Source organism: Sebastes fasciatus, chromosome 11 (assembly GCF_043250625.1).
Source record: "Sebastes fasciatus isolate fSebFas1 chromosome 11, fSebFas1.pri, whole genome shotgun sequence".
Classification (NCBI taxonomy): Eukaryota; Metazoa; Chordata; class Actinopteri; order Perciformes; family Sebastidae; genus Sebastes; species Sebastes fasciatus.
Window position 1 is genome coordinate 28,755,777 of NC_133805.1, and position 11,289 is coordinate 28,767,065.

An 11,289-nucleotide genomic window follows, 5' to 3' on the forward strand; every position below is an offset into this window, starting at 1 on the left:
TGCATTTCAATGGAATTGCAATGGAATTGCGTTGCTAGGCAACAGCTTGGGTCCATGTTTACTTCCTGTCAGCTGATGTTATTTAAATCCACTGCAACAGGAAATAAACTGGGACACATTTAGAATGTTTCTGTTTAAAACCGTGAAACGGTCTAACTATTTTTTATTTGTGACATCACAAATGGACAGAAATCCTAACGGCTTGTTTCAAACGTGCAATTTCTGAATACGGGCTGTGTGTATTTCTCCGTATATTGAGCGTTTTGATAGTTTAACAGTATTTATAAAGCACTTAAACCTGCTTTATAATATAAAAGACATGAAAATCTCACTTTTTACAATATGGGACCTTTAAAAGATCTTGGCCTTTCCGAATGGCCGAGCTGATTGATTACAAAAGGTCAAGCCATCCCCTCACTTTTGAGGCTGCACATTTTGTCTGACAGACTAGTAAAGGTAAGTCACTTTTTAAGTTTTACCTGAAACACCTATGAGTGATGTCAAACAAGGGTGAAGGCCATCATCTCCTCTCTTCCTTGTTGGTTGTGATTTCAGTGCGCGCCTACTGGTGTGTTTACGGTAAAGCCCTCCGCCACACGGAAGAAGGTTCCAGCTAGCTAGGGATGTAAAATGTTTTGATGCGTCGGTTGTTTTTCGCAATTTTTATAAAAATCACTGCGTGAAGGGAGCTATTTATTATAATCTATCCTCACATATTACTCTGCATGAATCAGCATGGCGACGTGCATTCCTTTTCAAAGCCAGTTATCCTCAATAATGGAGGTTTTGGTTAAAGCAGCAGTGGTAGAGATATCCAAACTAGTCGATGACAAATGTGCGTTTTTGCATCTTGAAATATCCCGAAAGCAAAGCGAGAATGAGATGCTGAAGAGGAAATTACTGATGATGGAGAACAAGAATGCGCAGCTGCAGCGCGGGTTTGGTGAGATGCTCAACTGATTAATTAATTAATTAACGCTCTTAATTGACGCCTTGAGTGAACTAATGTGTTATGCATATTAATGTAGAAGTAATCTGAAATATAATGACGCCTAATCATCTTGTGAAACAGCAGGACAATTAGTAAAAAGCAGCCCTGTGGAAATGTTGTGCATTATCTTACATTAATGCATATTGATGACAACATTTGATGCATTTTCTCCTTTTAAAATTGTTTAATTTAATTTTTTGTATAGTTTATTAATGTATTTTTTTCCCTTCCCTATACCAGAAAACTACATGGACCGAGGAACTGATGTGGGGACCTGTCCTCATCCAACAGGAGACATTAAGGTCTGTGTCATTTTTATAACTCAGAAACTGTGATTTCTGTCAATATTATTACTCTGTATTATTATATAGGTACATGTACCTGAATCAAAGCTGGATTAACCAACCAGGGCCCCCAGACCACAAGGGGCCCCAAAAGCCCCAGGTTCACTATGTGGAAATATTGTTTTTTGGTCATATTTGAACACAAAGAGGTCCAGTAGCCACTTTAATCAGAATCAGAATTATATTTGCACATGGAAATTTTTTTTTGCAGCTCTCTCAATGTACTTTAACAGAAATAGAAAAAATAGCTAGGAACAAGGACATGAAGGCTGGACAATAAATGTAAAGAATAGACAGGAAAAAAATAGGTCTATATATTAATATTAGGACTGTCAATCGATTAAAATATGTAATTGCAATTAATCACATGATTGTCCATGGTTAATCACAAATTAATCACACATTTTTATCTGTTCAAAATGATTATCATAAAGTGGGCATGTCTGTAAAGGGGGGTACCCATAGAACCCATTTTCATTCACATATCTGGAGGTCAGAGGTAAACGGACCGCTTTGAAAATGACCATGACAGTTTTTCCTCGCCAAAATTGAATGTAAGCTTAGTATGACAGTATAACATGGTTGGTACCAATCGTTTCCTTAGGTTTTCTTGTTTCATGATGCCAGTTTCTATCTAACTTCAAAACTGAGCCCGCTACAACCTAAAAATCGCAAGTTGCATTAATGCATTAAAGAACTCAGTGGCGTTAAAATAAATTTGCGTTAATACATCGCATTAACTTTGACAGCCCTGGTGTGTGTATATATACATTTTATATATAAAAAGCACCAATGATCAACAAAAAAATAAGAAATTAAAATGTTTATATACAAGTCAATTGTTCTGTGAGTTGTAAACAATACAAATAGTGCAAAATAATAAATACTGTATGGATATACATGGACTGGATGATTATGTACAGTATACATGTTTATATACAGCGTGTAGGTTTTATATTGACAGTGACGCGATATGTAGATTTTAGAAAAATTGCGCATTAAATACTTATGTAAGAATTATAATCTATAACAGCAGCCGTGGATATTTGGTGTTATTGACAGTGTGTGACTGATTTGGGTGTTCATCAGAGTGACGGCCTGCAGGAAGAAACTCTTCTTGCGTCTGGTTGAGAGGTTCAAATCATCTAATTTCATCTGACTAGCATCGACACTGGTGTGGATCATGCTTATAATGATTTAAAGCTGCTCTACAGTATTAACGCTGGTCTCCAGCTGCAGCAGGCGGCTGACACACCAACTGTTCACTACCTGTCAAGAACCACACAACTGACTTTTCAAAATAAGTGACTAGCTGGTGAACATAGTGGAGAATTTAGCACCTAAAGAGTCAGATATTTCCCTCAGAAGTTGGTGGAGAGCAAACAGAGCTAAAAGGAGAGTGAATATTGGATTTACATTCTCAAGGTGGCCATAAACACGGCTCCAAATTAATACAAATGTTGCTGTGTATATGCTTTATTAAGCAAATGTTTGCTAACATGTTCATTAACTTTACTTTATAAGGTGATAATATAACATGTCAATGTTGTGTTTACAGTTAAAGTTTAATCCATCTTCTCTTTATCTAGTTTCCTGATATTGACGACGCCACTGTTTCGTTCACAATTAAAGAAGAAAGTCCAGATGAGATGCTGTGGATCAGTGATTCTATCGGACCCATTGGTGAGTCAAAGAACTGGATTTTGTGCAAGAAGTAAAAACATTAATGCTTAAATTAAAGGGTAGCTTCGGTATTTTTCAACATGGACCTTATTTTCCCATGTTTTTGTGTCTAAGTGACTAATGAGGACAGCACTTTCTGACACTGGTCCAGTATTGAGGGAGAGCGCTGGAGACGGCAGCACAAGCTGCAATATAATCCTATTGGGGCAAGCTGGCCCCGTCATTTACGTCCACTAAAAGTGTTTTGTTTTTGCCATGGCAGGCTCTGATTGTTATTATAAGTATCTGACGTCATGGAAAGAGTCTCTCTCAAGGAAAAGTCTCATTTCACAACGAGACTTCTCCTTGAGCAGGACTTTGATACGATAACAAACAGACCCGATCAAGCGAAAGGTAAGAAAAACATTTTATTTCTCTGTAGGGTCCTTTCCATAATGTTGTCAGACACTTATAATAACAATCTGAGCCTGTCAGTGGTAAAAACAAACACTTTTAGTGGACGTAACGTTACATTGACGCTGCTCACTTGCCCTCGCTGCCCCTTTCGCTGCCGCCGATTACAGCGTTCTCCCTCAGTACTGGACCAATTTCAGAAATTGTTGTCGCTATTAGTCAGTTAAGGCCCTAACACACCAAACCGATGGCACCGTCGGTGAACGTCTGTCGCCCTAGTTTTTGCGGTGTGTCCCGCACCGCCGGCTCTAGTCTGCCCGTGTCAGAGTTTTTTCGTCCGATTCAGCATGTTAAAATGGCGGCAGAGCTCGTCGTCGGTGAGAGAAATCACTCTGATTGGCTGTTCAGCTTAAACGAATCAGTGCACGAGAAGAGAAACGGAAGTGGGGAAAGCAAGCAAACGAGTAAAGTCAAAGTCAAGTTCTCATTTTTCTTCTTCATCTCATCTGATCATTCCAATACATGGATATTTTCACAGCGACATGGCCATTTGGAATGAAGCTAAGTGGTGAGTGAGAGTGGCGTGAAAATGGTCGGCAAACGCTGCTTTGTTTCATGTACGTATAATAACAATGGCTTGTATATCCGCCGTCCTCGGTCTTCCGGTTCCCCTTTTTGAATGACAAATACAGACTACCGCCGCCTGCTGGTATGGAGAGTTATTTCCTCTCACGCAGGCGCAGAACGTACGTGGTAGTTGCCCGTCGGCTGTAGTATCTGTGGTGTGTTCAAATGCAACTTGTCGGCCAAGACAAAGGCGTCGTGAGGCCTTCAGCGCCGCTAGTTCTTTGATGTCAGCTTGGTGTGTCTGCACCCTTTGACACAAAAACATGGGAAGATAGGGTCCAGGTTGAAAAATACTAAAGTTACCCTTTAACCAAATGCTCCTAACACCTGTCACTTGCAGGTTCTGCAGCACAATACCGCAATCGTGCTAATGCTCCAGAGAGCCAGCAGCTTGAAGAGGGACGTCCCTTAAACCGCTCAGAGGTCGCCACAAGAAAAACATCCGAGTTCGGTGACTTGTATAACTCCGGTCAGCGTGCAGGAGACGTCAGTGGCCTCCAGTTCACTGTCAAGACAGAGAAGGAGGAGGATCGATCGGGATTCAGTCAGGATGGATGCCAACACGGCGCAGGGAAGCAGACTCAACTGGCTGCTGATTTTTCCATGGACGAAAGAGAGAATCAGCTGTGGTCGTCCATAATTGAAGGCAATGACATTGATGCTGGTTTTCCTGACTTTTCTAGTGTGGTGGAGGAGTATTCCAACACGTTTCCGGACCATTGTGATGTTCATGTGGTTTCTAACACTTCCAAGTCGGCCGGCGTCCAGCAGGTGTCCTCTCAGAGGCCGTGTAATGGAATCTACAACAGTGAGTATCAGAAGGACGTTCCACAGTCGACCAGTTTTCAACCCAGACCTCAGGGCGGCCTGTCGCAGCAAGACAGGCCGAAGGAAGAAGTTTTCCCGCAGAGAAACCCCTCACACGTTGCACATTCGAGGCAGCCGGATGAACACGGCGAGAGGGAGACTGCAGCTGGAGACAGACCGGTCGTAAGTCACTCGCACAACACTTTCACGGCAGGCGGCTACCACCCTCACAGATCTCTCTCTGGCGCGGCGCGGGGCTACGCTTGCTCGCACTGCGGGAAGACGTTCGGCCGCCTGCACCAGTTCAAGCTGCACCAGCAAAGCCACAAGAGAAAGCGGGCGTTCTGGTGCACGGTGTGCGGGAAGAGCTTCCAGTGTTCGTCCCACCTCAGCATACACCACCGGACGCACACGGGCGAGAAGCCGTACGGTTGCGGACAGTGCGGGAAGAGGTTCACGCAGCAGAGCAGTCTGAGGGTGCACCAGCGCACACACAGCGGGGAGCGGCCCTACAGCTGCTCGCTGTGCGGGAAAACCTTCATCCTGATGCACCATTTGAAACGGCACAGAATCATTCACACGTACAGCTGAGGTGGAGACGTCCATAGGGGGATGTTGCTCAGGTGAAAAGACAAAAATGACCCTCGAAAAACCAAACCAAAACGCCAGTGAGCCGGCTTTCTTTGGTTGGGATTTGTAACCTTGGGGCATTGCTCACAGACTTTGTATATTAATGCATATTCTACTATGCAAAATCCATCTGGATGGATTTTAAGATGTTTGCTTCTTTTTTTTTTTAAATACGTATAATTATTAAAACTGAATCGCACCCTCAAACAGAATTCACACAGTATTTTTAAGACACCTCCGAAGCTAGAAATCCAAAAAAACAAGGTCTAAAATGTGGAGTCATTAAACAGATTTTCCTCTTACAGTTACCTGCATACTGATCTTCACGGTTTGTTTTAGCTCCTCATGTAGAAATATGCCTTACTTCATCTCAGCACTGAAACTGTAGAAGCACAACACGCTCATTATTCTCCCCATAAACTCTCCCCTTTACAGTCACAAGAGGCCATTCAGAGCCAGTGAAGCACCTCTCCGGTTTATGTTTTCATGTCAACATGGATAACAACCTCCCTGACTGTTGTTCCCAGTTGAATTTTTTCCATAAAACATATCCCCAAAATCCTTTGCTATTTTGTTATGATTTATATTAAAGGATCGTTTAAATCAGCAGCTGGATTTTTTTCCCTGTTTGTAACTCTCAGGTTATTCTTTCAGAGTTTATTATCATTCACTCATTTGGTAAATTAGACTGAGAAAACTTAAATGTTCCCAAAGCGGTAATTTGTGGTACAGCACAGTAAACAACAAACATAATGTAGACACGATTAAACACTGAACGACCAAGGTCATACTAGTTTTGACTTTTCAATTAGTTTTTATTTTATTTTAGTTTTGACTTTTCATTTTAGTTTAGTTTTTAGTTTAGTTTTCAGAGTGTTTGCTAGTTTTATCTTCTGTGCTAGTTTCATTTCATCAGAAAGGTTTAATTCTTGTATTTTTAGTTTTTTATTAGGGCCAGGTATAATGTCTCAGGAGTATGTAGCTACATTTACATACAAAATACATGTGAATGGCCATAATGTTTTATCTTTGTGCTACTTTAGTGTCTGATGTGAAGCAGTTGCAGCTTAGCGCCATCTCCTGGAAGATCAAGTCCGTTCAATTTCTGTGGTTCAATGTCACGACAGTTGAAGAAAATTCATGTCTCCATTTTTCTGTAGTGATTTATTATAGCTAAAAAAGTCAAACTAAAACTGAAATGAATTTATATGCATTTTTGCTTTATTGTTATTTTATTTTTACCCAGGCAATATTCAGTTTTCAGTTTAGTTTTAGTTTTTCTTAAAGGATATTTTTTTATATTTAGTTTCAGTTTACTAAAAATATTTTTCACTGCCTATTTTCATTTTAGTTTTGAGTTTAGTTCACTATAAAAAACCCTAAGAACAACAGAGACAACAACAAAAGTCCATGATCATGATCTATCAATGAATAAGATGTATTTTGCACATCCCTATTTATTGCACGCCCCCCAGTCTATGAGTTAACATAACATCCTCCCGACCCTGTATCGCCCTCCTGTACCACAGCTTGTTGGGTTAAATTGGGTTATTCCCATTGGAATATCTCGATTTTTGACCCGGTTGGTTCTAGGGCTGCAACTAATGATTATTTTCCTTATCGATTAATCTGTTGATTATTTTCTCGATTTCTCGATTAGTTGTTTGGTCTATAAAATGTCGATCAGTGTTTTTCCCAAAGCCCGAGCTGGCGTCCTCAAATGTCTTGTTTTGTCCACAACTCGAAGATACTCAGTTTACTGTCATAGAGGAGTATAGAAACCAGAAAATATTCACATTTAAGAAGCTGGAATTTTGATTAATTTAATAGTTGACAACTACGGGATTAATCGTTGCAGCTCTAGTTGGTTCTGATTTTAGGATATCTGTATCAGCGGCCAGAGGAGAGTGTCTGGATGTTTCCGGGCAGACTTTGTCTGTCTTTGCTATCAGCCTGGTCACGTACAGTTGGTACAGATCAGATCTTCACCCCCATGCTCTGCCCACAGGTCTTAACAATTTTTCATAGTCTGTTCCTGTAACTGATTTTGTAATTTGGAAACAAGGCTGAAACTAACAATTGTTTTATTAATTTTTAATAATTTAATAATTAATTTATTGGTCTATAAAATATCAGAAAATGGTGAAAAAATAAGCATCACAATTTTCTAGAGCCCTTTTTACAGTGTTTGCTTTTTCCGACCAGCAGCGTAAAACCCCAAGTTGCAGTAAAAGCAGCACATCCTCACAGCTGGATTCCTGAGAATCATTGGCATTATTGATGGATAAATGACGATTAATCGATGATCAAAAATTGTTTCTGATCTACTATCAATGGACTCATCGACTAACTGTTTTCACCAATACTCAAATTACAGCTTCAGTAGTTTTGTGACTGTGGTCGATTAAATGACACCAGAGGGCAGCGTAACTCATCCTTTAAAACACCACGATGCAGAGACGGAACTATGACTCTGCATGCTGCCTGAACAGGAACACCAGCTTGTGGTTTGACTATCTTTAATATAAAAACAGAGGCAGCGGCTCTCAGCACAGCACTGCTGTAAGGACAGTACTGTAGTGTACTGCATGTCATCCCTGATTCATTCCCCTAGTCTTCCTGTTGCCGTCTGCTCAGTATTTGGTGGTTTTGTATATTTTTTTTCCAGTTGAGATGCTAGTAGAGGTTGTAGCAGGCCTAAAGATCCTTTAGATGAGAGATCATTGTCTTCCTGTTTGTCCGGAACCAGAGTTAAAAAAGAGTCAGCTTTGTCAGCAGGGGTGCTATGCTATTGTTTGGTTCATCTGGACACACAATCCCTTCATTAATAGGAAAGTGTTGTTTTCTCCTCTGTCTTTGTTCTGGTTTGTGTTTTAAGTATAATTTCCATGGTTTAGGTAGTTTAATAATGTATAATGCTCAACATGGCATTAGTTTGGTGTTGAAAGGGTTACACAGGTAGTAAAGTACATCCTGCTCTGGAACAGTATGTCCTACAGTAGTGAAATGTGCCAGAGTGTTCATGTCTGACAGACGTACAGTAACTTTTTTCTTGTCTGTGGAGCTTCACTGCAAACATTCACAAAGTTAATTGACAACGTTCAATTGAAGTTAATGATTTCCCTTTATGACCACTGAGAGTTCTTGCAGGAGTGTTTGCTCAGTCCACTCATCGTCTTTTCCTTCCTGTTTCAAATACAGCAGGTGTTTTTTTGCAAGGAAAGCATACCTACTGCTTCATCCTCACTCCTTTTGCAAATTTTTTACTACAATTTAAAATAAATAAATAAATAAAAAGAATACAGGACTTAAAGGGCCAGTCTGTAGCATAAATGGAATATAATATTCATAACTGTTTTCATTAGTGTATAATCACCCGAAGCTAAGAATCGTTGTGTTTTCGTTAGCTTAGAATGAGTCCTTCATATCTACATAGGGAAGGGGGTCCTCTTCACGGAGTCCGCCATGTAGCTCCGCCATGTTTCTACAGTAGCCCAGAACGGACAAACCAAACACTGACTCTAGAGAGAGCCTTAACGTTTTTACGTTACCAGAAGGCCACCGTAGTTCTCCGACACGCTTGTGAAACTGCGGTAATGTGAGCCGCAGAGTGCAAAACCGTGGTAACCGCCAGTTGCCATCTGACTTCCGTTGCTCCTAAAGTAGTGTTACTTTGGTGAGGATGGCCTCTGAGTGAGGTGAACGGCACTCGGCGGCTCATGTTACCGCAGTCTTGGAAAGGGAGGAGAGAGAGGAGGGATACTCAGTTGGTTGCAATCTGCAACCACACTACTATATGCCACCAAATCCTACACAATGTACCTTTTAAATTTAACATTGTATAGTAGTTGTGTTAGATAAGTGTGAGTGCACACTCAACAGAATGTGTAAAGGTGGATTGTTGAAGTGAATGCGAGGTGGCAAACAGTCAAACAAGTCTTTGAATTTGTCATCTTAAATAAGCAACTTTTAAAATACTACACCCATAATCCCACGTTAAACATAATTTGCACATTTTAAAAACAAGTTTATCTCTAGGAGTTTAAAGATCTCTGTGTGTGTGTGTGTGTGTGTGTGTGTGTGTGTGTGTGTGTGTGTGTAGCCAAATCTAACCTGTAGAACTAGAAGACTTTTTGAAAAATTGATAGAACGTCAGTGTGTGCTAACAGAACATACTGTCCATGCCTCACTTTGCTTCGCTACACTGCAGTGCATCAGTACATTTTGTGCGGACACCTGCTGCAGGGTAGACAGACGGCTCCCGCCATTCTCACGGCCTTGTATGGCCATAAACAGTAGTGCCCGAGCGTCATGGAAAATGTTTCTTTTTGGAGGAGGAGGAGGAGGAGGAGGAAGGGGAGGAAGGGGACAAGTGGTAGTGGATATATTTTGGGTAAGAAAGTAGGAACAGGGTAGACTGAAATGTTTATATCAGTGGAGTCAGTGGACAGAAAAGAAAAACGGAAAGGTAAACATGGCTGATAAGGTGAAGGACAAACAGATAGTAAAAATGCCAACAATCATGATATTGTTGTCTCTCACAGAATACAGCTGTGGGCACCACCTGGATTTATCTGTTGACGTACTTTCTCTGGGAAGCTTACATTGAATTAGCAGGTTGTGCTTTTTAGGAGACGGAGCTTAGTGATACAGTTTGCATTTCTCGCCCATTTTGTTCATTTTTTTGGTGTATTTTTCCTTTTCCTGTAGATAAATGACCAAACATTAAACATGATTTTGTATTAATACAGTATGTGTTATATGGCCAAAGTATCTGGACACCCATGTCTCCTGTACCGTTGGTCTGTTGCTGTTTTTCATGGTTTGGACAAGGCCCTTTAGGTCCAATTAGGAACAATTTTAAAGGGGACATATCATGAAAAACTAACTTTTTCAGTACTTGTGCTCATCCATTTGGGTATCTAGAGTTCGTACCAACCCACAAACTGTGAAATAAGACAACCCAGTCAGTTTTTTTCTGGGCTGTCTAGATCAGAAAACATGTGATTCAACAAGCCATTCAGATTTGGCTCCCCTTCCTATGTCACATGCAGGCTCATTAGAATATATCGCCCACAGCTTGAGAACTAACTTTGTAAAGGTGTGTGGAGGCAATTTCTGTGAAGAAGGACTTGAAAATCAAGAGAGAGTCTTTTGAAGGTTTAATAAACACTTGCAAGTGGGCAAACAACCATCAACATAAATGTTCAGGGCTGAGAGCCCTGAGTCTCTCCGTTTTCTCGACATTTATACTCTTGCGTGCATGCTAAGTCGTCTATCTGACTGACACTTCTGTCCATTTAGGGTTTCTTGTCCTCAAATAGGCGCTACAAGTTCGTTGACTAGGTATGCAACACCGAAACAGAAATAGGCTTTAAGGGCAATGAGTGTCACCTGTCATGACCTTAGGAATGTGCAGCATGTTTGTATTTTTCCAGCACAAGGTGCATCATATTTTTCTCATAAACCATTCAGAGCAGACTGGGCTTTTTTTCAGGAGGGGGTCTTAAAGAGACAGGTGGTAAGACGGAGTGTTTCAGACAGAGGATGAATACAGGTATATTCAGACAGACAGGAGGAGAAAAATAATGTTTTTTTTTACATTAAAGCATGTAAACATGTTTTAGTAGAAACCAAAAACACAACTATGAACCTGACAATGAGCATGGTATGTCCCCTTTTCGCCTTGTAGTGAATTTCGAACAGATACTCGGGAGCTTGTGAGAAGCTTTTTTTCAGTGGTTTGCACAAAACAATATATCATTTGTGTCCTGAGAATCAAAGAGATGTTTTATGATTTTCATCATAGATACT

General features: G+C 40.7%; 1 protein-coding gene across 2 annotated transcripts; it reads left to right on the top strand.

The window, feature by feature from the left end:
• Positions 1 to 94: 94 nt before the first annotated feature.
• LOC141777644 (uncharacterized) lies at positions 95 to 6,081 on the top strand. Of its 2 annotated transcripts, none has more exons than XM_074652098.1 (4): positions 95 to 456; positions 1,232 to 1,293; positions 2,925 to 3,018; positions 4,379 to 6,081. In XM_074652098.1, the coding sequence occupies exons 2-4, from the start codon at positions 1,240 to 1,242 to the stop codon at positions 5,434 to 5,436; spliced, it is 1,206 nt and encodes a 401-aa protein (XP_074508199.1). In that variant the 5' UTR covers positions 95 to 456; positions 1,232 to 1,239; the 3' UTR covers positions 5,437 to 6,081. The 2 variants fall into 2 exon arrangements, with proteins under 2 accessions (XP_074508199.1, XP_074508198.1); XM_074652097.1 differs by lacking the exon at positions 95 to 456 and adding an exon at positions 511 to 943.
• The last annotated feature ends 5,208 nt before the right edge of the window (positions 6,082 to 11,289 follow it).

What these genes read in the sequence shown, in the direction of transcription:
- LOC141777644 (XM_074652097.1), top strand. Translation starts at nt 736, where the DNA reads ATGGCGACGTGCATTCCTTTTCAAAGCCAGTTATCCTCAATAATGGAG. An exon ending in ATCCAACAGGAGACATTAAG is followed by an intron (nt 1,294 to 2,924) that starts GTCTGTGTCATT and finishes CTCTTTATCTAG; the next exon opens with TTTCCTGATATTGACGACGC. An exon ending in TGATTCTATCGGACCCATTG is followed by an intron (nt 3,019 to 4,378) that starts GTGAGTCAAAGA and finishes TGTCACTTGCAG; the next exon opens with GTTCTGCAGCACAATACCGC.